Source organism: Rhinolophus sinicus, chromosome X (assembly GCF_036562045.2).
Source record: "Rhinolophus sinicus isolate RSC01 chromosome X, ASM3656204v1, whole genome shotgun sequence".
Taxonomy (NCBI): domain Eukaryota; kingdom Metazoa; phylum Chordata; class Mammalia; order Chiroptera; family Rhinolophidae; genus Rhinolophus; species Rhinolophus sinicus.
The window spans coordinates 11,914,994-11,942,365 of record NC_133768.1 but is presented as its reverse complement, the minus strand read 5'-3'; the positions used below and the strand labels follow the sequence as shown (position 1 = coordinate 11,942,365).

Below are 27,372 nucleotides of genomic sequence, written 5' to 3'. Positions count from 1 at the left end.
CTGATACTCTAATCCGGGTCACAGAATGGCTAAGGCAGCTTTAAGTGGAGGGTGGATTATTGTTCCCTTCGTATGCCTTGTGTTTTCCACTCTGAAAGAATGTTGTGGCTTCTCTTTTTTCTGGTGACTGCTATACACGCTGAACTCTGTCAACCAGGTAGGTAGCCTTGAAACTTAAAAATAGAGTAACAGTTTTCTAAATGTTTGACAAGTCTTTTACTGAAAGACCTCTTTGTTTTTCTAAATCTGCAGATGTGTTGTAGCTTGAAAGTTGACCCTGTGACTGTTTTATGAATTTGAGAGAAAAACTTAAACCATCTAAGATGATTTCAGTTACATTTCTAGGAGATTTAGGGGCAGTTTAATTGCCCTTCTGTTGATTTGATTTGATTTGCATTAAATATTAGAATTTATCAAGCTCTGTTTTGGCAGATTTATCATATACAGCTCTTTTTTCTTTCTGACAGATGCAGAAAATGCTTTTAAAGTGAGACTTAGTATCAGAACAGCACTGGGAGATAAAGCAGTAAGTGGAGAACGTGCATGTTCATTTTAAATTTTGTTTGCTAGTAACACTGTGCTTGCTCAAATATTGAGCCTCTCTGCATGGTTATCTTAAACTTGTATGGATTATTTCTAAAGACCTGAAGTCTGATATTTTCTTAAAGTAAAAAAGAAATTATAGTGATAGAAATTGTTAATAAAATGATTTTGCCTAAAATATTTCATCTGCAATGTATGCTAGAAAATACATGAAATTTTGTATTACACAAAACAGTTTTGCAAACTTGAACATTTCAACTCAGCAGAGTGGAGTACAGCAGCCTGAGTCAGGCTCTCAGGTCTGGGTTGGGCTCTGTGCCTCACTCTTGTGGTTATTTGAATTTTGTTAGCCTCAGCTTTCTAATCATTGAAAAGAGGTCATGTTCCACCTACATAAGACCTTTAATAGCAAAAATTTTTCAAATTCTAATGAGAAGTTTCTTTAATTCTTCTTAATATCTAACAACATGAAATATGTGCTTATGAAATGGAAATTTAAAAAACACTCATGGAGCTCGTGTAGCTATAGGAACAGTAAAGACTGTTGAATTAATAAGATGGTACAGTGTAATTCTAGTTTCAGTTTTCCAGTGTGGTGTGTGAAAATTTCCCCCAAGAGAAGGTGATATTAAGATGCCTCAGGCTAGAAACAGTAAAAGAGTGGTAAGGAAACTTCGAGGTATTCTGTTTTCAGGTCCATCTACCAACGTATGATTTTATTCACTCAATGGGTAATAATTGTATGACAGCCAACATTTATTGAGAACCTAGTTTACTTTCTAGCTGGGCCCCTTCTAAGCACTTTGCTCACATCAGTTGACTTAGCCCTCACAGTCATCCTTTGAAGAAGGTAATACAGGTATTCCCATTCTCCGTGGATGGATGAGAGGTGCAAAGAAGTGAAATAAACTGCTCTAGATCTCAAGTCAGCAGGTGGCAGAGGTAAGATTTGAACCCGGGCAATCTGACTGCAGAATCCACTCTCTACTAGTGTATGGTGTTGCTTATCCCAGGCTCCTCTGAGGGTGGGCATGTGCTGGACGCTGGGGATGCAGTGCAGCTAAAACCAGACTTGTCCATGCCCTCGTGGAGTTTATAGTAGTATGAGAATCGGTTGTCCATTAAATTTTCAGTGAACCAAGTGCAAATGTGCAATCTGGACAAGTATTACACGAAGGAAAACACAAGTGGTCTTTGGCCTCGTCAGGGGCGCCAGTACCTGGCATTTGCTGTGAAGGCTAAAGCAGAAGTGAACCAAGGGATAAGAGAAAAAAGGGCAGGGAGAACGGTGTGTGGAAAGGCTTATTACACGAAGAAACTTGGCGAGAGTGAGCGATGGAAGGGAAGACTCAGGTGCCTGTACATGGGAAGTGAGGATAAGCAGGGCACGTGATGAGCTTAGAGAGGAAGGGGTCAGGCTAAAGAATATGTGGGCTGTGTTAGGGAGTTCTGATATTATCTTTAAAGCAAGTGGGGGTTTTATGGAAGAGATGTCATGATAGAATTAGTGTTTGGAAGGCGGATTAGAGGGGACTAGAGTAGAAAGGAGGAACCAGTTAGGAGGTGATTGAAGTAGTGTAGGTGAGAGGTGATGTCCATTTGAAATACTGTGTGTTGGTGGAGAGAGAGTAGTGAAGGGAATCGAGAGCCACAGGGGCGGTATGACAAGGAAGGGAGAAGAAGGGGCCAAGGATGAAGCTTTTGTTTCTAGTTATGCAACTGGATGGGTGATGGCCCATTTATGAGTCAGGCAACCAGGTGCAGACAAGAACAAGCTTTAATTTTGGACTTGTTGTGTTTGAGCTATTATTGACAAGTAGGCAAGGTCAGAGCTGGCTTGAGATGTACATACCTGAGTCATTGGCACTAAGGTGACAGTGGAAGGCTGGGGTTGATGACAGTACTGAGGGAGAAAGTTCAGAGTGCCGAGAGGAGAGGGTCTAGCAGAGAGTTTCGAGGTTCTCTCACACCTGAAGCTGTTGTAGAAGAGGGTCAACCTGCAAAGGGGGGCAGGGGCGGGGGCAGACCAGGAAAATCTTGTATCGCAATGGGGAAGAGAGTGTGGCAAGATGAAGGGAGTATTCAAGAGCATCAGATGCTATTGAGAGGCCACGCAAGATGAGACTGGGAAATGCTCCTCCTGTCGATGGCTGTTCCACCCACCTCTGGTAGGAACAATTCCCTTCTGCCCTTCTCAGGATCTAAACAGTATCAGTTCCCCCGCTTCTGTGTGTTCAATGCTGACTCGAGCATGTCCATTGACTTTCAAGCACACTCGTCTTTCCCAATAAAACAGCAGCAGAACCAAATCACTTTACTCAGTCCTCCTCCTTCCACCTCCTGCTTTCTCTTTCCTGCCCTTCACAGCCAAAATTCTCAAAATGCCATACTTCTGTCATTATATGTTCACCGCCCTTCTTAACCCCCTCCGTGATGTGCCTCCGAGTTACCACTGACCTCCGCATTGCTTAACACAATGAGCATTTCCCAGTCTCATCTTGCGTGGCCTCTCAACAGCATCTGCTGCTCTTGAATACCCCCTTCATCTTGCCACACTCTCTTCCCCATTGTGATACAAGATTTTCCTGGTCTGCCCCCTGCCCCTGCCCCCCTTTGCAGGTTGACCCTCTTCTACAACAGCTTCAGGTGCCCACCATCCCTTACGGGACTCGAGGAATTAAACTGGCAACCTTGTGGTTGAGAGCCCACTGGCCCATGTGGGAATCGAACTGGCAGCCTTCAGAGTTAGGAGCATGGAGCTCCAACCGCCTGAGCTACTGGGCCGGCCCCTTTTCTTTTTTTTTAACTTTTATTTATTTAGTGTGTTTTTCCAGGACCCATTGGCTCCAAGTCAAGTAGTTTCAATCTAGTTGTGGAGAATGCAGCTCATGGTGGCCTATGTGGGGATCGAACCGGCAACCTTGTTGTTAAGAGCACCGTGCTCTAACCAACTGAGCTAACTGGCTGCCCCAAACTTCCTTTCCTTACAAGGACACTAGTCATATTGCATGAGGGCCCACCCAATTGACCTCATTTTAACCTAATCACCTCTATAAAGACACTATTTCCAAATATGATTACATTCGGAGACACTGGGGTTAGGACTTCAATATATAAATTACTTTTTTGGGGGTGCGGGGGGAGAGGAAGGAGTGACACAATTTCAGCCCATAACATGCACATACACCCAAGTTTCCAGCTAAGAAAATAAAATGAAAAATTGTACTGATGTTAAAGGGAGGGAGAAAGGGAGGAAGGGAACCGACTATATACGTCCAGGATGAGATGTCCAAATACCCGACTTGCTGACTGGCTACTGATACTGCAGGTTCTGAAGAAGGTAATGCGACGGGAAACACACCACATTTGGAATGATAGAATGTCCAAGAAACTCTATGCTGGACATTATGGTGACATGATTTATCATAGTCTCCAGTGTTTAGTGTGTGACAAAGATGAGGGGTGGGCACCAACACCACTGTGGGCACAATTAGAGCCCAATGAACCATGTTTTACCTCATGCGTCTTCACTTTACATTTTCTGGTTTACTTCTCTCTCAGTATGTCTGGGATACAAATGAAGAATATCTCTTCAAGGCGATGGTGGCTTTCTCCATGAGAAAAGTTCCCAACAGAGAAACGACAGAGTAAGTAAATGTCAGCATTCTTTCCACAACTATTTATGATAACTTTTTTCAGTAAAAATTAGATAATAGCATTATTAAAAAAAATTGAAAATAAAAAAATATTTAAGGAAAAAAGCCACTGGTCATCTCATAATGCTAATCCCTCAACTACTCTCTTTTTATCTTCGGGTCCTTGCTCATCAGGTTTTATAGTGGCTTTGTTCATGGTGCTTTTGCTTCCTCTAAGTGCCTAAATTTCACCTTGTGAATGGCTATGTTAAATCACATGTTTCCATTCTTAGGAAAAGTGCATTTCAACATTTCAGATTGATTTTGAAGAATTTGCTTCTGAAAAAAAAATGTTTTGGTAGTTGGGACATTGTGTAGGAGGAGTCTGGGAATATCGGGCCTGGTTTATTTGCAAAAATGTTTTTCTTGGAATTGGGTGCACAAGACACGTAGAGGGATTTGTTGCCAATACCACTTGAAAAAAATCAAAAAGTGCAAAATTAGATCAGGGGTCACAAAACTTTTTTCTGTATGGCTCACACGGTATGATTCCCAGCAGTAGTGCTGCCAGGGGCCGAGTGATGAGGCTGCCTAATGAATCGGGACGTGTTTAAAATGCAATCCCATTGCTGGGCCTACGTCTACATGCACGGCCAGTACACAAAAGGGCTTTCCCTATGGGGAAAGGCAGCACAAAATGCGAGCTGGGGCTGAAGACACTTTGAGAGAGGCGGCCAGACTGAGGGTGGCGGTGGATGGAAGATACCAGCAGCTTGGCAGCTGGGTCAGGTTTGAAATGTTCTGCCTTGCACAGGGCTTTTGGTGCCAGTGTGAGGCAGAGAGGATTCTGGAGGGTGAGAAACATCCCTCTCCAGGACGACTTCAGGGGTTCAAATCGTGAACCCTTGCTGTTTTTGTTTTCCTGCCCCGTTATGGCTTATTCTATGAATAATATAGAAAACTGGAGATACTGAGATGCACTGGATTGAAAATGTAAAGAGTAACTCCTAAAGATAGTCAAGTTATAAACAGGATAATGAACTCTCGTCATCCCACCTTTTGCCCTGTCCTTGCTACAGTATCTCTCATTATCAAGCGTGATCACCTCCAGTGACACAGAGCTCAGTGTCTCCTGTGGGTGTCCCTGCAGATTTGCAGACCTACACTTGGTGATTCCTTGATCCAGAATAAACCTGACTGATTGTGCAAGAGGAAGCCCTTTCTAAACAGAGTCCCCGGCTGCACCCAGGCAGGACGTGTTGGAGAGCTGAGCTGGTGCAGTCACCGGTCAGCCAGCAGACAGTGAAATAGAAGGCTGGAGGGTCAGAGAGGCAGAGGGGGTGGGCCTGCAGAGGCTGCAGCGTTTCCACTCCCTCCCCACGGGACAGAGATAGGAACGTGTCCCAGTGTGTACACAGCATGCAGCCAGGCGGGGTGCTGCCAGCTGGGCCCAGGCTGACGAGCTGGTGCCTCTGCCACACCGGTGATTGCGTGTTTTGAGTGACAGCCTTGCTTGTTTCCCTGCCTGCTTCAAGTCAGGCAGAAAACTGCTCAGAGAGTGGAGTTGTCTGTGAGGAGAGACTGGTGTCTCATCTGCTGGTCAGATGCTTCTCGACTTGCAGACTTCTCAGAACTAGTTCAGGCTCCACCTGAGCAGCAGCACCTGCAGTTCTAGACACTCACGGCGCTGTCCCCAGTTGTTGAGGTGCCCGGGAACGGAAACTGGGCCTGCCTGTAAGCAGGCTTGAGCCTCTGGGAATGGGACGAGGGTAGCTTTGCCAGCAGTCTGCACTTGAGTGCGTTGCTGGGGCCAAGTGGGGGTCTGCTGAGGGGAACTGGGTGGAGTCACTGCCTGTTGGGTGGAGAACCACCCGCAGGGCAGACATGGCTGGAGAGCCAGGCTGGAAGTGCAGCATTGGCAACAAGGTAGCCAGAGTGCCTCAGCCATGTCGGGAGGGTGCAGTGCCCAGGGCCCCAGACAGCTCCCCAAAGGCCCCACAAGTGCACTCTTCATGGAGAACATGAGGACTCCCACCAAGACAGAAGGCCATACAGCGAGAGGGACCTCAAAGAGCCCTGGCTAAGGACAAAGAACTTTACCTTGCTCTTCTCTGATTCCTGCCCTCTGCCATCTAGCTCCCTTTTCGATCCTTAAATGAGCAAGAATGTGTGTGTGTGTGTGGGGGGCGACATGCAGGAGGAAGTGGAGCTCTGAGTAAAAGAATGGCGCATGACCCTCAGGCCCGCGCTGCTGGCAGGAGAGAAGCTGTATGTTGTGGGCAGGAAGACAGTTTGGGTCTGGATTTTGATTAGACTGTCCTGCACTTTTTAATGGCCAGAGTGACAGGAAAGCTATACCAACTGCCCCAAATGCCATCAAGGGGTGTGGAAGCAAGAGCTGACAGAGCCCCCAAAGGCAGTGGTGTGAGAAGCAGGAGCCTGCCATTATTGTGACCTACTGAGGCCAGCCTGGTGACCCGCTTTGCTGGGTGGGATCCATAGAAATAAGTAACCTTTATTGGAAGCCTCTTGTGTGCTGGGCCCTGAAATTAATGTGATGGAGGAGACCAAATCCAGCCTGATCCTGTTTTTATACAGCTAACAAGCAAAGGATGAGTTTTACACTTTTAAATGGTAGGAAAATGAAAATGAAGAATATTTGTGGCACCTGAAAATGATGTGAAATTCAAATTTCTGTGTTCCACATAGTTTCAGGAACACAGCCATGGTCATTTGGGTACCTGTTGTCTATGGCTGCTCTCCTGTTACAATGGAAGACTGGAAATACAGAGGGTGCCAAAAAGATGTATACACATTTTACGCAAGGAAAAAACAATTAAAATTGTAATACTCAATATATACCGATAACAAAAGATGACTACAAGTCACATCTGACTTCTGCAATTACAAGAGGTGCTCAAAGTGGTTACCATCAGCGTCCAGACACTTCTGATGATGGTGAACTACTGCTTGAGCAACGCTGACCAAAGTGTCCACTTGTATACATTTTGGTGACTCCCCTGGTGTCATGCAGGGTGTCATGTGGGTTCTCAGCTCCCGCTCCCCACATAAGAAAACAGGACATGGTGAGGCCAAAAAGGAACACCCACGGAGCCATAGGTAGGGGAGTCATACCACTATATTCTTGCTGGCGGCTGGGTTGGGGACACAGGAAGCAGGAGCCACATGATACGCAACCTGCCATCCACTTCTCTGCCAAACAACCAACAACCAGCCCCCTAGCATAGCCACGGCAGTTATGGCTCACTGGTTACAGCTGATGGCCAACTAGTCACAACTAATGGCCACCTACTACCTGAGCCAGCTACCTTTCCCCATGAGGCTGAGAGCCTGGAAACTGCTCTCTGGGATTCTGTCCCCACAGCTGGTATGCATTTGGCTCTTTACAGAAAAGCTTGCTGACCCCCACAGAAGACCATAGTCTCTGATCCCAAAGGAAGTCAGTCTAGCAAGAGAGACCTCTTGGAAATAATTCGGGGTGGCTGGTTAGCTCAGTTGGTTAGAGCGTGATGCGCATAGCTCCAGCGTTGCCGGTTCGATCCCCGCATGGGCCAGTGTGAGCTGCGCCCTCCACAACTAGACTGAAACAACTACTTGACTTAGAGCTGGTGGGTCCTGGAAAAATACACTTAAAATAAAGAAAAGTTTTTTTTAAAAAAGAAAATAATTCAATGACAAATTATAATGTGTTTCTAAAATTTTAAAAGACGTGATGTGGTTTATTACTTTTAATCCGTAGAGTGAATCTATCTTAATCTTTCATTGTGAACAGCTAGCGATCTTACAATCAGATCAAATTAAATAATATGGACTACTTTGAAGCATACTGGGAAGAACCCTGAGTGTTACAAATTATTAATCTGTGTGGCACTCCCATTGTGCTATTCTCTAGCTGTAGCTGTAAAAATCAGGAAGGGGTATTTAATTTGCAGGATGCCGTGCAAAATGAAAATGCAGGGCCTTTTGTTAAAAAATGGGTAACAATTTCAAGATGGCAACAGCAGAGCATTAAACTAAGGGTAGAACCCTGGAAAGGGCAGGGGCCTGTGTGTCTACACAGGTCCCATGCCCAAGAAGCTGGCCCTGGTAAAAATTCTAGGAAGATAGATTAAATGTGATGGAAACAAGGCAATTCCATAGAAGTATTATTTACAAATTTTGGTAGGAAATGTTTTCTTATTATTTCCTTCCTTCCTTCCTTCCTTCCTTCCTTCCTTCCTTCCTTCCTTCCTTCCTTCCTGTCTGTCTTTCAGCAGAAAGGAAGGTAGATGAAAACATTTAGTTGATAGAAAGCTCTAGTTAAATTAGGTCAGGTTACTTGAGGTTTTCATGCAACTTTGATTGAAGATGGCCACCAGATGTTTTCAAGTTTTTACAGTAAGATTTCGGCCAGATTTATTAAAGCAGTTTCACAGGGATTTAAAAAATTGAAATATAGTTGATGTATAACATTATATAAGTTGAAGGTGTACAGCATGTTGATTTGATACATTTATGCATTGTAATGATTGCCACTGTGGCATTAGCTAACACCCCCATGATGTCACATAATTAGCAGTTTGTTGTGGTGGGAATACTTAAGACCTAGTCTGTTAGTATGTTTGATGTTTACAATTCAGTGTCGTTGTCCAAATTCATTATACTGTGCATTAGATCTTTAGGACTTATTTATCTACTAATTGCAAGTCACAAGGATATCACAGTGTTGAAAGTAGTTTCTAAGAAGGCTGTCATCTACATTTAAAGTGTACACTCTTTGCCAAGTTTTCTCAAATCATGTGTTTTTAGAATAATCTATCATTTTTAGCAAGAGAGGTAGGAAGTCTAATTGAGGCATAGTATTCTCTGAGTTAAATGTGTAGGGCCTGAAATGGATTTCTTCCTCTGCCTGGTTGTTCAGAGGTAAGTCCTGTGATCTAAAAAGGAACAACGTGCTGTTGTATCCATGGTAAGGGGATTAATGGTCTTGTGCTTATAAGATGGCAGCCTGGCTCCTATTTAGTCCCTTTGATTTCCCAAAACAAGCGCCCGATTCTTCCTACTGTTTGGATACATTTGGCCCTGTCTAGTGCCATTGATGAGAAATGGCAGTGAAGCCAGTTCTTAGAGAGAGTCACCTTCAGACCAGGGCTCCCCACACTTGAGAAAAGGGAGTGGACACTTTTACCTTTTTAGTGATTTGCTGAGAGAAGCCATTTGGTTTCCCATAAGTAGTATTACTTTGTAAAAGTGTTGGACAAAAATGGTTACTGAAGTGAATTCAAAGAATTCCATTAGACCCATCTATATGTACACTCTTGAAAAATGGCTTGTTCCAGTTCTTAGCTGTGACAGAGTGCTGCGAACAACATCCTCATTGATTGTGTGTGTGTGTGTGTGTGTGTGTGTGTGTGTGTGTAAGAGAGTTGCTGGTAATTGCACTCTCTTCTGGGAAGTACTTCAAATGCCCCTCCCCAATGGTGAGACCCACAGACAGCACAGCACTGCCTGGGCTCTCCATCTCTTTACCAGCATTTGATACTCATTTTTGCCTGAAGAGCTTAAATAAGTAACTGATTTAAACACAAGTTTACATTGTCTGATTATTACTAAAGGCAAAACCAGGAATAAGTCCCACGCCAGCATTCTACAAAATTGGGGGAAATGTTTTTGCCAACCACGCACTGCTTCATTTTGTTCCTCTCTGTATCTTTGATGTGTGTTAAAACCACATACGTATTTTGGGAAACCAAGCTTGACTGTTTCTGCCAGTAGAGGTCACTGTCCCTCAGCGGTTGTCCGCTAGTGTGATTGTCTTTTTTCATTTACAATTGACATTTCAGTACTATTTTATATTAGTTTCAGGTGTACAGCATAGTGGTTAGACATTTATATAATTCATGCAGTGATCCCCCTGGCTAATCTAGTACCCAGCTGGCATTATACATAGTTATTTCCATATTATTGACTATACTCTCTATGCTGTACTTTACATCCCTGTGACTATTCTGTAACTGCCAATTTGTATTTCTTGGTCCCTTCACCTTTTTCACCCAGCCTCCCAACCCTCCCATCTGGCAACTATCAGTTTGTTCTCTGTATCCATGAGTCTATTTCTGTTTTGTTTGTTTATTTTGTTCTTTAGATTCCACATATATATGAGATCATATGGTATTTGTCTTTCTCTGTCTGACGTATTTCACTTAGCAGAATATCCTTTACTTCCATCCATGTTGTTGCAAATGGTTGGATTTTATTTTTTTATGGCTGAGTAATATTCTATTGTACATATGTACTATCTCTTCTGTATCCAGCCATCTATTGATGGGAATTTTTGGTTGTTTCCATATCTCGGCTATTGTAAATAACGCTGCAGTGAACACAGGGGTGCATATATCTTTTCAAATTCGTGTCTTGGATTTCTTTGGATAAATACCCAGGAGTGGAATTGCTGGGTCTTAAGGTACTTCCATTTTTAGTTTTTTGAGGAACCTCTATACTGTTTTCCATAGTCGCTGCACCAATTTTCAATCCCACCAACAGTGCATGAGGGTTCCCTTTTCTCCACATCCTCACCAACACTTGTTGTTTGTTGACTTATTGATGATAGCCATTCTGACAGGTGTGAGGTGATGTCTCGTTGTGGTTTTAATTTGCATTTCTCTGATGGTTAGTGATGTCGAGCATCTTTTATGCATTTATTGGCCATCTGTATGTCCTCTTTGGAGAAATAGCTGTTCAAGTGTTCTGCCCATTTTTAAAATTGGATTGTTTGTATTTTGTTGTTGTTGAGTTGTGTGAGTTCTTCATACATTTTGGATATTAACCCCTTATCAGATGTATCATTGGCAAATGTCTTCTCCCATTCAGTAGGCTGTCTTTTTTCATTTTGTTGATGGTTTCCTGTGCTGTGCAAAAACTTTTTAGTTTGATGTAGTCCCATTTGTTTATTTTTTATTTTGTTTCCCTTGCCTAAGGAGATATATAAGAAAAAATATTGGTAAGACATTGAAGAAGGAAAATGAAGAAGATACAAATAAATGGAAGCATATACCATGCTTATAGGTAGGAGGAATTAACATCGTTAAAATGTACATACTACCCAAAGCAATCTATAGATTCAGTGCAATCCCTATCAAACTACCACTGGCCTTTTTCACAGAACTAGAACAAATAATCCTAAAATTTATATTGAACAACTAGTATGATTTTTCTGTTTGTCAGTCTCACACACACACTCCATACCTCCGTGGAATATTTGGCAATGATTGGACATATTTTTATTTTCACAATGTGGGTATGCTGCTGACACCTACGGGTTAGAGACCAGGGATTCTGCTAAAACCCTAAATGCAGAGGAGAGAACCCAGCAAACAACAAAGAATTATCTGGCCCCAAATGTTAAGAGTGCCAAGGTAGAGAAGCTAGGTGTTTGGATAAAATCCCAATACATGAATCTTTGAAAGAAAGACTGACAATCTCCGTGATGATAATGCTACCTATTGTTATTTAAAATTAGTACAAACTTAACTATACAAACTGGGCAAACGGGAGAAAGATACCTTCCTGGTAAGTGTATTCCCGGGGAGAAGGCCGGAGTGGGCGGGCGGGAGGAAGGCAAAGCTTTGATCCCAGCAGCGTTCCTGCCTGTGGGCTCTGCAGCCTGAGGAGAGGGGGCTCTGGGCCTGGCAGACCTGCCAGCTGGGGTGGTGGGCTGAGCTGGTGGTGTCAGTGGCTCCTGCAGGAGTAGGGCAGGGCTCACCAGGGTAAAAGGACTGTGGGTTTGAGTCTCAGTAGGTGGCGGCGGCAGGTCCTGGACTCTTAGGACCCAAGGGGGGTCCTCAGGCCCTGGGGAGAGCTGATCCCCTCCCGGCTCTCCAGCTGAGGCTGACAGTGGCCCCGGCTGATGATGTCCTTGCAGCAGGGCGTCAATGCCGTCTTCTGGGACACCCTTGTCAGAGGCCCAGGCCTGAGCACAACGGTGAGGACCACTCCCTTTCTCCGCACAGGCTTGAAGGCAGGTGGCCCGCGCCGGGGCTCTGCCTCCTCCTCTGGGCGTCCGTGGTCTCAAACCACAGCGGTCCGTTGAGCTTCCCTTTTCCTTTGTTGCCCCCGCTAAGGGCCCTCAGCACGGTCCCCTTGGCACAGGAATCCAGGCGCTCCTGGGTGGGTGGACACCATGGAAGCACCCTCTGCACTCTGGAGGAGCAATTTTGATGGTCCCCACGCTCCAGATGCTTCTGGGGTTGTGGGTGTTCCAGAGCCACCGCTTCACGAAACTCTTCCGATTGCCAGAAAAATCCAGCCCCATGAAATACTAGGGGGTGGGCAGGGGGCAGGGGGCCTGCTGGGAAAGCTCCTCTAAGCCTTGGGCACCATCACCATCTGGACTCTGGCGTAGACCCAGCCAGGTGGTGTGGTGGGCAGCTGTCGGCTCCGGATCCAGAGCTTCTGGTGGATGTAAGTGACTTGGCATTGATTCTAGACCCGCTGGCCGTGGGCGGGCCTGGGTCGAGGGTACCAGCGCACCCCGGCAGGGAGCCGCAGCTCGGCCTTGACTGTGCTCAGGTACCTGCCCAGGTAGCTGCCCATGACCGTGGTGCAGTGGAGTCGGGGCCTTTGAGGAGGGATTCTGCTCCCAGACGTTCCTACTGTTTGCAGTAGCCAAGTGCGCAGGGCTAGGCTGACGGTTGCCATAGGAGCACAAGGACAGCGCATGGGGTTGTCTGCATGTTGGAGACCTCCCGGCACTGGGTCCTGCACGTGCCAGGACAGTGTACCCTGGAACGTCACCGGATTCCCCCTGCTCTCAGAGACCACGGGAACCTCCAGTTTCCCACTGCTGGTCCCAGGCACTTGGCCCTGGGCAGAGGGGTCTAGGAGCACCTTGCTGCTGTACGTGAAGTTTGAAGGGAGAAAATACAATAATTCTACCAGGTTCTGAGAAGTATAGAAAATTATAGAAGGGCACTATATTTTGTTGCTGTAAAAATCAGCATAAGGCACTTGAATGCTCTTCTAAGGAAAAACAAAGTATTTACTTTTATTAGTAAAGGGGATGTGTGTTTCATTTTCCAGACTAGTTGCTAATGTCATTTTTTGCAATTTTGCTCTTAAGGAAATGGTGAAAGCCATTCAGGATTTTATGTTTTTACACCGGCAACATTTATTTAATGTGGACTCTTCCGTAATTTTCAACTTTTATACGTTCATATATAGGTGGTCTTCAGTCTATGCGCTCGTGCCATTTCTTTCTTGTCATTTCTGGTAATCCATGTGTGCAGAGTAGAGTGAGGCACATTTCCAATTGCTAGTTGGAAAGCATCTGCAGAAACAGTGTTCAAAGGCTTATGGTAAGCTGATTGTAGCACTTCCATTTGAAGGTCTGTTATTGGTCTGGCCCCAATATGGAGTGAGAGAGGGACAGAAATAGTAGCCAGCAGAGCAAGTATTGGATTAGGAGCAGGCCACAGATTTGTCTGGCTCTGCGAGGTGGAAAACTGAATGAGAACACTGCAGAGAGCTTGAGGAGGAAGCACAAGCCTTCTGTGCTTCCGAGAGGTTGAGTGTTGGAAAAGCAGGGGGTCTGTCAGCTAACAGGCGAAGGCGACTGAGCTCCCTAACGCTCTCTACTGAGTAATTCTTTGTTTTCTCTTTTTTGGTAGATTCCTTACTTAAGGAATGATCCTTAAGTATATGATTTTGAAACAAAGGAACTTTCCTCTATAATTTTCTTCTTAATAAGACTTTATAATTGTACCTTGTTTCCCCGAAAATAAGACCTAGCTGGACAATCAGGTCTAATGCGTCTTTTGGAGCAAAAATTAATATAAGACCTGGTAATATCATATCATATCATATCATATCATATCATATCATATCATATCATATCATATATCATATCATATCATATCATAAAGACCCGGTCTTGTATTATAGTAAAATAAGACTGGGTCTTATATTAATTTTTGCTCCAAAAGATGCATTAGAGCTAATTGTCTGCCTAGGTCTTATTTTTGGGGAAACACAGTAGAAACGACTTTTCATTCATAGCTAAGATACCTCTTAAGATGGTAATAATAACACCAGAGTGGATGGTCTAATGAAATTTGGTAATATTTGCTTACAATGTATTTTTTTCTTCCCATCATCTGCAGAATTTCCCATGTCCTACTTTGCAATGTAACCCAGCGGGTGTCATTCTGGTTTGTGGTTACAGATCCTTCAAAAAATCACACCCTTCCTGCTCATGAGGTACAGTCAGCCATAAGGTAATCACTGTTACACATGCCTTCTACCAGAAATCAACTTACTGATTAATTCAACTGTATTGATAAATATTGAAGAATTCTCTCTCTGCTTCACAATGATTTATTAAGATATCAAAGATTTCATTTTGTTAGTTTGTATTAGAGATTAGTGTAGACCAGTGGGTCACATTCGGGGTAATTTTGCCTCCAATGAGATATTTGGCAGTGTCTGCAGACGTTTTTGTTGTCACAGTTGTGGGGAAGCTTGTGACCAGCATCGAATAGGCAGAAGTTAGGGATGCTGCTAAACATCCAGCTGTGGCCCGGACAGCACCTCATAACAAAGAACTATTCAACCCCAAAGGTCACTCATGCTTTGGTTGAGTGACCCTAGTTTAAATATTAGCTAAGAATGTGTAGTACTGGGTTCTTTTGGCAAGAACACCATGTGTGGTACTATTGTGTGATGGTTCAGTCACTTGGGTTCTGGAGCCCGAATGCTTAGGTTTTGAATTCTGGTTTTGCTTCTTGCTAACTATTTGAATCCAGACAGGTTACTTCCACTGTTATGTTTTTCTCTTATCCTCTATAAAATGAGAATAATTATGGTACCCCTGTCTCAGAGCTGTTGAGATTAAATGAGTTAATAACTGTAAGGTGTTTTGAGGGACAAGTCATACCTTTTACTTTTATTTTGAAACCATAAACATATTCCAATTTCTTGGGTCTCTAAGGAATTACCTTCCTTAGTCAATGTACAGTCTTTATCTTTAAAAGATACATTTTTTAAAAAATGCAAAATTGTGATTCATGTAAATAAAAAATAAATGCTAACAAAGATTTTGTTACTTCATTGATTAAAGAGGAAACTAGTAGGATGTTAAAACCAGTTCAAAGGAGACTTCAAGGACCCATGCGTACATAGGAATTGAGGCATGGTGATGTTCATTTACAAAAAGATGCACCGGTCTATCCAGCAGGCAGCAATCAATTGTGTTCCACCAGACACAATTCACTTGATTTTCTGTGGACAAGAATCATTTACATTATGTTAGTTTTATACAATGTACAGATTTGCAAAATAACTGAAAGACAATAAAGATTAGAAATTGTCCAGAAATATGCACTTGCTGGATACTCAGTAATATTTTTTACCCATTTCAAGATTTACAGTTTTTCCTGACAGTTCCCCTCCTCCTCTCTTTGTGATCATAACAAACTTTCAAAAGTGAAATGTATTCTTTACTTCAGAGAAGCAGGAGGATGCAGTTTGTTTTTATTTTAATTAATGTGCACTGTATGTGTGTCAAAACTGCAAATCCCACATGATCGATGTTGGGCAAAGGTATATCTGAAGAAACAAACTATTTTTGGAAAAAGAAAGAATGAAACAAAGTAACTCTCTTTACAAGGCATTTATAAATTACTGAAATGCATATTATTCTCTTACCAAGGAGAAATATCTAGTGAAAGAACTCATTTGCTCTCTGTAAAATATTAACATTCAAGATAATGAGTATATAATCAAATCCCAAAAGTTTTGTATGAACAATCATCTATTTCCCTTGCTGAAATAAAGTCTTTGAGGATCTATACCAATGGGAAATTATTTAATCTGCTTTAACAAGAAGGTTTGAACTAAGGTGTTTCTGCCCTTTTGCTACTAAGAATACTGTTAAGACCCAGCAGTTAGGCACTAAGAATTAGGAATAGCGTATTTCATGTGAAAAGGGATTTTATTCAAGCCCTGTGATTTGGGAGGGCTACAAGGAAAATGGAGGCACTGTAGTTAAACCAGGCTTCAGTTCATGCAAGGAAGAAGAGTGAGTGTTTGGGATGAAGGTCAAGGATGTAGATGAATATGTTCACAAGAAAATGTCTGTTTCAAGGTTCTAGCAGGAGAAGCTGGGGGTGAGGATGGACAATAGAATGCGAATTTATGTCAGGGAATGGATAGGGTTCGTCAGGATTGGATGAAAATACAGGAAACGATACCAAGAGGGAAAAGAGCGCAGGTGAGAGAAATTTCGCAGTAAGAGAAATTTCAAGGCGGAAGAAGCTATATGGATGGGCAAAATAGTACTAGTTCCACCTTATCCGCAGAGTACTTTTTGGTTCACAAGGTATGTTCTTATGCAACTGTGGCATTTAATATCAACACCAGTCATTTTTGAGTAAGTATCCTTATCCCTGGCTTATAAGTGAGGAAATTGAGGCTTGGCAAGATTAATTGATTTGCCAAGGCCACTATGCTAGAAAAATCAAGAGTGAGGACTTCAACCCAGGCATGCTGCCATGATTCTTCCTCTCGATTAGAGTGTCCACAGCCTGTGGACTTAGGTGAGGGAATACCTGACCAGTTCTAAGATACCTGTTTTAGCTGTGTTATGAGGGTCTGCCCTTATTCAAGGCCAATCTTGGCTGAAAGATATTCATGTTGATGGATACCTGTTGGGGATTTCGGTGGTGGATGGACATTTAGTCTATACTGAACTAGAACTTGTAATCAGCCCGAGAGGTGATAGAACAGTGAAGGGTTAGCCAACTAGGTAGACAGAATGAGAATGCAGAGCAACTTTTCATTTTATTCTGAGTTCTACCTTACTAGTGGGGTTCACGATTTTGTAGAAAGGTTTGTGTTCCCAGATTATCAATATTAGTTTATGAAAAACAACAACATTTTATAGTTTGGTAAAAAAATTATGTTGACATTATCCCCTGCTGTAGATTACCCGGTTGGGATTCTCCTTCACATTCATGAATAATCATGTCTCAGCATAGGTTTTATTTACTAAAGGGGGTCTTTCCTGGTAGCCTGGTGCAGGTCTGCAGACAGTCTCCAGCTACTATCAAATTCAAGGCCCGCTCTGTGCAGTACATTAGTCACCAGCCACGTGTGGCTGTTGAACACTTGAAATGTCACCAATGGAAGATTAGATGTGCTGTAAGTGTAAGGTACACACGGAATTTGAAAGTACAAAATACAATGTGAACCAACCCAATATTGATCACATGTTGAAATTGTGGTTTTTGGATATATTAGGCAAAACCATATTATCAAAATTAACTTCACCCGTTTCTTTTTAAACAAATGCAGCTTCCAGAAAATGCTCAGTCACACATGAGACTCACATATTTCTATTTTCCGGTGCTGCTCTAGAGGTAGACGAAGTCAGCTTGTCTAGCATGAATTCTGTAACGGCTATACAATAGCTCCAAGAAGTCTCCTCATCTAGTTTGGAAGTTCCAGTCAGAAATCCACTTTTTTCGTTTCAGTCAGATAAGACTTTGCTACTAGCCTTTCCCTAACTGCTACCCCCACCAAAAGTGCAGATTCTCCCCAGGAAAAGTAGCATGTTTTCCTTTAAGTTTTCCAGACTTTTGGACTCCGAAAGCACCATTTACTTTAGTCATGTGGACCTACTTGCAGTTTATTAGCAAATCACACTATACCATGTCTCCGTTCCTGTGCTCACTATGCACTTTGGTGTAAAGAACTCTGACTTGTTCCTCAAAATAGCTCCCAAGTTGCCGTCTAAGGAAAGCAGCCCTGACTTCTCACTGTGATGTACTTAGCCCTCCACTGTGCTCCCACTGTGCCCTCATTTGCCTCTTTCATAGAACGTTTTGCACTGCACTGTGATTGTGGAGGGGCTGATCTGCCATTCTTCTAGACTGTAAGCTCCTTGGTATAGTTATTTCACTTTGTCATCAGCACAGTAGCTGCTATTAGGTTGGTGCAAAAGTAATTGTGGTTTAAAAGGTTAAAAATAATTGCAAAAACAGCAATTACCTTTGCACCAAATTTTCAGCAAATGTTTATTGAAAAAAAAAAAAAGATCAAGTTGATGGATTTGCAGCTGCTCCAGGCTTCATGATTTTTTTTCTCTTCCTGGTTTTCTTTTGTTGTCATATTTATCACCACTTTTTTACATATAATTTTATCTTTTGGGCTGTTGGTATTTATGTAAGTCACCTTGAATGGTGACTTAAACTTAGAGTCCTGAGATTTTAATCTAGAAGCTACCTCTCAAGAAATAACACATGAGGGAGAGCTCAAAGCTCAGGACTTCCAGTTAGACATTCGAAACAATGGAGGGCAGTAGCACACAGAAGTGTACCTCTCTGGCAGCCAGCACTGCAGCTTGTGAAAAGGATACATAGCATCACCTCATCAAACTGCATAGTCAACCTGCAGTCTCTTGCTACAAGGATGCTATGTTTATAGAGATAGTTATAATCATGCAGAGATAGGTCGGTACCTTCTGTTTCTAATGTTCTCTTCTGTCTTGTTTTGCTTGTTTTTGATTCTCATTATGTTTTAGAATGAATAGGAACCGGATCAACAATGCCTTCTTTTTGAATGACCAGACTCTGGAATTTTTAAAAATCCCTTCCACTCTTGCACCACCCACTGACCCATCTGTGCCCATCTGGATTATTGTATTTGGTGTGGTATTTTGCATCGTCATAGTTGCAATCACCCTATTGGTTTTATCAGGAATCCGGCAACGTAGAAGGTAAGATATTGAAAGGGAGTGATTTAAAGAGCATTTTCTATTTGTTATGAGATGGAAAAATAAGGAGAGGATTTTCCCTAGCTAAAGATAATGCTTTATATCTGAAACTTTGAAAAAAAGTGATTTTCAAAATACCACTTACGCTCTTGCTTTTAGAGACTTTTTGGAGTCCAGCGTCCGTTACTTAACAATGGCTCCTTCCATGACTGCTGTTCTCTCTGTCACACACCACATGAATGTTACATATCCAGAGTCATTTTAATATCCATGTCATGATTGTGTAAGCTGGTGTCATGCGGGGAGGCATGCGGGGTCTCTGCTCCCGCACCCCACACAAGAACGCAGGACATGGTGAGGCCAAAAAGGAACACCCACGGAGCCATAGGCAGGGGAGTCATACCACTATATTCTCGCTGGCGGCACTATACTCTCACTGGAGGCTCAATCCACACTGTCCGCAAACCGCCATCCACACTTGCCAGCCCAGCCGCCATCTTCTTGCTAGCCCCCATTCTTTTTCTCTCTCTTCTCTGCTAGCGTAGCCACAGCAGTTATATTAGTGGCCAATGGCTCACTGGTCACAGCTGACGGCCAACTAGCCACAGCTGATGGCCATCCAGTCACAGTTGATGGCCATTTACTACCTGAGCCAGCACCTCTCTATGTGAGGCCGAGAGCCTGGAAACTACTTTCTGGGGCTCTGCCCCCACAGCTGGATATACCGAGCTAAGCAGACTTTGTGGGTAGGCAGAGTTAATCTTTGGTAGTCACCTACATCCGAGTGCTAGCAGGTCCACAGCTCTTTCCGTGCCTCCCCTCCTTGGCTTGCCTCTTCTTGGCCCAGTGCCTGCAGCCGTCACCTTGTCCCAGATACTTTGTTGCTGCTTTATACTTCCCTCCCTTTGATGGATGCTCATCCCTCTACTGCCTATGATGCTATTCTCCCAACATCGGAAAATAATTTTGTTTCCAAGTACCTCTCATCCAGAGGAGAAGAGGAGGGCATCCTTAGCTCTTCACTAGACACTTTCATGCTCCTAAACCTTCTCTTCTAATACAGAGGAAGAAGAATTCTGGTAAGTGGGAATCACATGGACGTTCATTGGTTTCCAAAAAGGTTGGTGCCTAGATAGGGAATGTGCTATGTGTTTAGCCAAGTATGTGTTCAACTAAATGTTTCTGCTTAGGTTTACTACTTTCCATGTGTTTCACCCTGGTTACTAACAGAAGGTAATCGTTTTAAATCTTGGGCTTTGTAAATTTTTTCACAAATGAGAAAGGAAATGCTATGGAATAAATCTGAGTTATATCTAGTCCCTGAGTTAGACTAAAAGATTAAGATCAAGTTGTGTTTTCTTGGTTTTCTTGATCTTGGCATGACGTGTCATGCAGAGAGGCCTGGTACAAGTTGTTTGTTTTGGTTTGTTTGTTTGTTTTTTAAAGAATATTAAGAAGGATTCTCTTGCAATATTTGAATACCTATGTTTAATATTTTTAAATTTTGCATTAGTCCTAAAATGCTGTGATTCTATGGTTTAAAATGATTGTAACCTTTGTGAATTCACTTTATCTCCTTGGTTCCCAATTTTCTCTGTAGTACCATGTAGTATAAGAGTTAGAAAAATGGACTCTGGAGATAGACTGCTTAGATTCCAAGTATCTAGCTCCTAGATTCTGCTCTTATATATAATCCATTAACTGTACAGATATCAGGAAGCACAGGCAATGAGTCAGGAAACTGGGGAGCTCAGGAGAATATAGTTTGTTGTGCTAGGGTCAAGTTGGTTAAATTATTACCATTATTATTATTGTTATTATCATTATTATTATTTTGCTATCTGTGCATAGATAACTTTGCTAGAGCAACAGCAAGTTATACTGGAAATAATTAACTTAGTAGGATAAAAAAGGTTAATACAGTAAAGTGCTTAGAGTGGTGCCTGGTACACAGTGAGCGCTCAATAAGTGTTAGCTGTTACTATTATTTTATTATCCTGCCATTTGCTGGTCTTTCAGCTAGTTTGTGCTGGGATCAGCTATCTCTTTCCTTCTGAGAAGATTCTGCAGTAATGTCATAACTGGGTGTGTAACATCATAATCTGTTGCCTGGGAGAAGTGAGGCTGTTGTCACAATTTTGCCTTCACAAATTCATTTCATGTTCATACTAGGAAAACAGATGGACAAATCTCTTCGTAAACCTGGAGAACATCAATAATTAACAAATATAGTCAGGACGATTACGACAACCTTCTGAGGATAAATTGACTTTGTTTTAAGTTTGCTACAATCTGTGGTGGGTTTCTCTTAGGCAAAGTATTGCTTCAAAGGTGAGGAGAGGGTGCAGTGTGAAGTGGGAAGAGCCCTGATAATTGTGATGAAAGCCCTTTCTCATCATGGGAAAGATAGGAGTTGCCCCCAAAGCCTTTCGTCTGGAAGAAGACAAGAAAACTGCATACATATGCTTCCCAGTGATGTCTGTACTAGACCTGTGTCTAGCCCAGACCGGAAGTAGATGTTTCAGTTGTCTGGTCAGCTTCATGATGAAGGAGATGGAAGTGATCATGGTGGTACCGATGGGGACGATGATATTGACGATGCCCGTTATAATGGTGAGGGTGATGTGATCACGGCGATCGTGATGACGTTGACGCTGTGGAAAAGAGCACCGGATCAATGCTCTTGGTTTGGGGTTCCCGTCTCAAGCCCTGGCATGTATTATCTGAGTGACCTTGAGTAGGTCACATAAGGAAAATTAGAATATTTTCCACCTAGCTCCCTAATTGTTGCAGAAATTTTAGAGCTAATAGCTGTTCTTTCTTTGCTGTTCTTAAATGTACATACTCAATAAGAATCAAAGACATGTTTTGAGTGAAGCCTGAAGAGACTAAATAGGGTTCTAGGTCCACTCCTTTCACCAATCTTGTTCTATTCTGAAAGACAAGTTGCTCTACATATTTGAGTCTGAGCTCCTTCCTCTGAAAAACAGGGATACTGATACAATCTGCATTATATTTCAATGGGAATTAAATGAGATGATGTATGCAAAGCATTCTGGTTTCTGCCATCTAATAGATACTAATTATTGTTAGCATCACTATCACATGGCAGATATAAAGCAACTTGCCTGCAGTGGCATGGTTAGAAAGTAGTGGTACCTGTATTTAAAACTAGATGGGCTTTATCCCCAAACCCCCCAATCTCACCGTGCTGCAGTGCCCACTGAGATGGTTCCAGCAGCACTGTTTCCCCCAGGAACCATCCCTATTGATTATGAGGAGAGTCCCAGTTTGCCAGTAACTGATTCTGTGTTTCAAAATCACATTTGTCTGTCCGTTGTTGTTTTCCTGGCTATTCTTGGGCCTTGACTCCTCAGCCCTAGCTTGTGTGGAGGGAGACAAAAACACCCTTTCTGCTTTTAGCCGCCACTACTTGATCTTGAGCAAACCCTATTCCTTAACATGCAGTAGTTCTGAGGGCCACTCGATACTTCTTTTGTCCCCTACTTTCTCTGGATCTATAAGAGAGAGTCACTCTCAAGGCTCCTAGGAGCTTGTTTCAGGTATTTTAGTCACTTTTTGAAATCCTCTTCCTGAATTACCTGACATTGCAGGAAGAGTGGAAGTCATGACCACTCAGTTTTGTTTTTCAGGATAAAGAATTCCTGTTTTTAGCCGAACATCAAATCAGAATGATCCAGAAAGATAGTTAAGTTTTATTATTCTTAGTAAGAGCAAGGCACAGGCAGTGAATCAGTTTATTACAGTACACCCTATGAAATGTGACAAAGTGCTGTATTACTGTTAGATAACCTTTGAGCCGCTTATCATGTCCACCAGCCAGCATGTTACTGACACTGCAGTTTGTGAAGCCCAGCAATGCCAAGACTCTGAACAACTGGCTCTAAGGTCATGAAAAAACAACATGTATCTACTTTGCCACTGACAAAGCTTGATAAATTTCCACAGCAAGTTCGCTTGGAATCTCTTTGGTTGAGAAATCCTCCTTCTAAAGAAGAGAAGCGCCGCCTCATCTGTTTGCATCTTCCTTTTTAATTCTTCCCAATTCCTTTCTGATGCCGGATGGATTATTTTTCTTTTGTGCTTGGGGAGGGGCAGGCAAGATTCCTTGCAGTGATCTGCATGGGTCCAGCTGTCTGCAATTTTTCTTCTAACTCCATAAAAACATTTTTTAAGTGAAGAAACTGATAAACACTGGCAACCATTATTTCTAAGACGGTGTTGCATTGTCACCTACTTCAGACTGCTCCATCCACTAGGATTTTTGTAATATGGCTTTCATACTTATATACAGAAATTTCAGGATAATATTTGACTGTTTAAAATCTGTTTATTATTATGGAAATTATTGTTCACTCCAAGCCCAATGAAGGGTAATTTGGGGGGAAATTGTATGAGCTAGGAATTTTTTTATAATAATTTATAAATATACATTTGTTACCAGGGCGTCATCCTTACTGAAACATCACTCCTCTCTTTTATAATCCATACAAAACTGGGGGGAGGGCATTTGTGAAATTTGGAGTTTTTCCTTTTTATGGATCCTTTCTTTTCACTTTAAGTCAAGGACCGTCTCTTCTAGCACATGGTAGGCACTTAAAATATAGTTACTGAATGAATGTTGGATACTATGAATGAAGTGATGTGATTGGTGGTTATAGCACGTCAAATGCTTTTGCTTTCTGGAGGATATGGAACGTGACAATACTCCTGTCCGCAGGAGGAGGGGCCAAGATATTCTAGTCCTTGGTAGGTGACTTCACGTGGCTGGGGGACCTTCTCATCACATGAAACTCTGTGCCCACCCCAACCTGTGCTGAAAGCTGATCGCTGATGCTTGGAATGGCCAGTGCAGTGTCTTCACTCTGAGGATGGAAAAAAACAGCAGTCTATCTGTTCCTAGGTCTCTGGGACTACAGCCCCATCTTCCAACCCAGCATTGGGTCTGTAGTGACACATTTAACAGTGGTGTATACAATGGCAAAATACTTTCAAGTGATGACAGTGGCATCTACGCTATTGAAATGCTAATTTACCTTGCTTTATGAACTTCAGCAATTTGAAATGATCTAGTAAGCCATCAGGAAAGGCTGACAAAACCTATACTAACTCCCAATTCCTAAGGTAGGAAAATGAATATTTTCCTCCATTCATTTGAAAAAATAACAAGAGATACAAGAAATATCACGTGTATGTTCCCTCCCTCCCTCCCTCCTTTTCTTTCTCTGTCTTGTGGTAGATCCCATTCAAGTTAAACCTTGGGCTACTGTCTGAGTAACTTTGCCTACAGCATTAGTCCATCCATCCATCATCCACCCATCCATCCGTCTGATTTGCTAGCCAGCCACCCATGTGTCTGTCCATCCAACTCTAAGCCTACTCTGTGTTGAGTCCAGATGAGCTGTTTTACAAAATACCTTTAAATTTGGATTTGTCTAGTTACTTCCTCCTGAGAGATTCAAGTCAAAAAATTTGGTGATGAGGTGGAGCAGGAACACAGAATTAAATATATAATATCTAATTTTAGTGTATCTCATCTAGAAGCACTTGTCAGTTTGTCTCGTTGGTGCTGTTCACCAAATTTCTTCCTTGACAAAATACAAATGTCTCCTGATAATTAGTACATTGTGGGGGTGATACATTGCAACCATGTGAAAATCCTGTTCCCTACGCATTTCTCCCTCCATGGTTTTGTATTCATTGATGAGCCTCAGCCCAATCAATTATTATTGTAGTGGTGATTTTCTGTTTCTGTTACTCCTTCTATATTAGTTGCCATTCTAAGAGCTCTCTCTTTTCTCTCCCTACCGCTACCATATTCTTTAAAGCACAGCAAAATGGACTCTTGTGTAGGACTAATGGGAAATTGTACCTCACTCATCACTGGGGCATCTTCACCACCTCCTCTCCTGCCAAAGACTCCCCAAGGTTCTAAGGGGCTGCCACCATGGTAGGAGTCCATCCTGGTCACCACTGCCGTGCTCAGCACCCCAACCGTGTGATCTGCTCGGGTCTGCCTCTTTGGAGTTTCCGTAGATTCCAGGGACAGTAGAATCTTTAACAAGTCTGGGAGCCTTGTGCTTAACATCATGCCTCCCTGGGGCCCCAGCACCTGACTTGTGATAAGCCTCAGCGACACTCTTCCTCCCTCTGGTTGCCTAGAGGTACCCACCTCTCTTTTCTCCCCGCCTCTATGACATCAAGCATAATTGGTCTTTCACAAAAGACAGGAAGAACCGTTGAATTCAAAGCTACAGTGTTCCCCACGCCAAAGAAGTATTAAGGGTCTGGTTACCACTTGGGTTGGGATAGCAGGGTCTACAGAGGGTCTGAGAATGAGAAACTCAAAATTTACCCTGTCATATAGAGTTTTGGAATGACCTGGAGTTACAGCTGTGAGTTGTAATGTAATTAGTAAAGTGATTTTTTTTTTTTTAAGATTTTTTTTTTATTGGTGAAGGGGAACAGGACTTTATTGGGGAACAGTGTGTACTTCCAGGACTTTTTTCCAAGTCAAGTTGTTGTCCTTTCAATTTTAGTTGTGGAGGGTGCCGTTCAGCTTCAAATTGTTGTCCTTTCAGTCTTAGTTGTGGAGGGCGCAGCTCAGCTCCTGGTCCAGTTGCCGTTGCTAGTTGCAGGGGGCGCAGCCCACCATCCCTTGTGGGAGTTGAACTGGCAACCTTATAGTTGAGAGGACGCGCTCCAACCAACGGAGCCATCCGGGTGCTCAGTGGCAGCTCAGCTCAAGGTGCCATGTTCAATTTTAGTTGCAGGGGGTGCGCTGCCCACCATCCCTTGCGGGACTCGAGGAATTGAACTGGCAACCTTGTGGTTGAGAGCCCACTGGCCCATGTGGGAATCCAAATGGCAGCCTTTAGAGGTAGGAGCACGGAGCTCTAACCACCTGAGCCACCGGGCCGGCCCCAGTAAAATGTTTTTTGAGTTTCAAAAACCCAACTTACAAATGAACACAACTATTTTGTAATGAATGGAGCCAAGCAGTGATATCTGCAATTTATAGCAGTTACTACCTTTCTACAAAGTAGTGAGTTTGCTTCTTGATACCTCATTACAATTTGATTTTCACTCAACATTTACAGACCATTAATTTGTCAAATCCTGTGAGAGAAACTTACTACTTTTTTAAATTCAATTTTTGTGCAGTTCTCCCAGAGCTAATTTTTTAACTTGCCAATGTACCATACATTTTCTTCATATTCCAATTTGTGTGTGAATGTATATGTATATATGTGTGTATGCAAACATATTCATTCATATAAATATACATATACATTCATTTATATACATATTCATGTATATTTACTATTTCAAATAAGATCACTTGTTCTGATCAATATGTATATCTCACCCACGCAAATGTCTTATCTTGAAAGCATCTTTTCACCTCATCAGCTTTTTATGATCTTTGACACTTATTTGAAAATATACAGTCATGGATTATTTCATCGTTCTGAGGTTCCTCTCTTCCCCTTTCCTGCTCTCTCTGTTTGTACAGAAGACCATGTTTTCTCTTCGTAGATCCCAATCATTCTTTTTATGTGTATTTAGGAAAAACAAAGGACCATCAGAAATGGATGACACTGAAGATAAGTGTGAAAACACGGTCACAATTGAAAATGGCATCCCCTGTGACCCCCTGGATATGAAGGGAGGGCACATTAATGACACCTTCATGACAGAGGAAGAGCGGCTCACCCCTCTCTGAAGGGCTACTGTTTTGCTTCCCCAAGAAACTCAACACTTGTTTCTGTGCAACTGTTGAGTACCACAAATTAACAAAGGCAGATCACATATTTTGTTTCACCATTCTTCTTTTGTAAGAAATTTTGAATGTGCACGAAAGTGAAAGGCAATCAGTTATATTCGTGAAGACCATTGGAATCATAAGCTGTTGACTACTCCAAATATTCTGAAAGATTTCTCTGTGAACACAGTGTGTAAATGCAGTCATGTGGTGTTTGTAATTATTGATTTAAAAATGCATCAGTATTTAAGCATTTCCAGAAATAAGGTCAGGCGACTATGTATACATATATATTTCATACTCTGAAGGCCTAAGGAAAAATATTTTTCCAGTGGAGAATATCTATGATATGATGTAGAAATCATTGAAAATGAATCCTTTTTCTTATTGTTTATATCACACTGTCTACAACTAAGTAAGCAAGAATAAAAAGTAATTATTGTAAATGGGATGGATAAAAATGAGAGTGTTGACGCATAAAGTGGAATTTGATCCTGTTATCCTACCAACAGTTGCTTATATATTTTCTGACTGTCAGTCTCTAATAGGGCAGCTCTATTTGTTGGCTATTTGTGCAATTTGTAAAAGTACACTCAATGATAATTTAATAAAGTGATAATCATCTCTTCTTGATTATGTGA

At 42.4% G+C, this 27,372-nt stretch overlaps 1 protein-coding gene across 1 annotated transcript; it reads left to right on the top strand.

The window, feature by feature from the left end:
• On the top strand, positions 1-27,372 carry CLTRN (collectrin, amino acid transport regulator). Its single transcript, XM_019746339.2, has 6 exons — positions 1-157; positions 468-526; positions 4,105-4,190; positions 14,336-14,449; positions 18,754-18,948; positions 26,536-27,372. The coding sequence occupies exons 1-6, from the start codon at positions 73-75 to the stop codon at positions 26,690-26,692; spliced, it is 696 nt and encodes a 231-aa protein (XP_019601898.2). The 5' UTR covers positions 1-72; the 3' UTR covers positions 26,693-27,372.

Coding starts and splice junctions, on each gene's coding strand:
- CLTRN (XM_019746339.2), top strand. CDS start 73: ATGCCTTGTGTTTTCCACTCTGAAAGAATGTTGTGGCTTCTCTTTTTT. Junction 158..467: donor CGCTGAACTCTGTCAACCAG/GTAGGTAGCCTT, acceptor TCTTTCTGACAG/ATGCAGAAAATGCTTTTAAA. Junction 4,191..14,335: donor CCCAACAGAGAAACGACAGA/GTAAGTAAATGT, acceptor CATCATCTGCAG/AATTTCCCATGTCCTACTTT.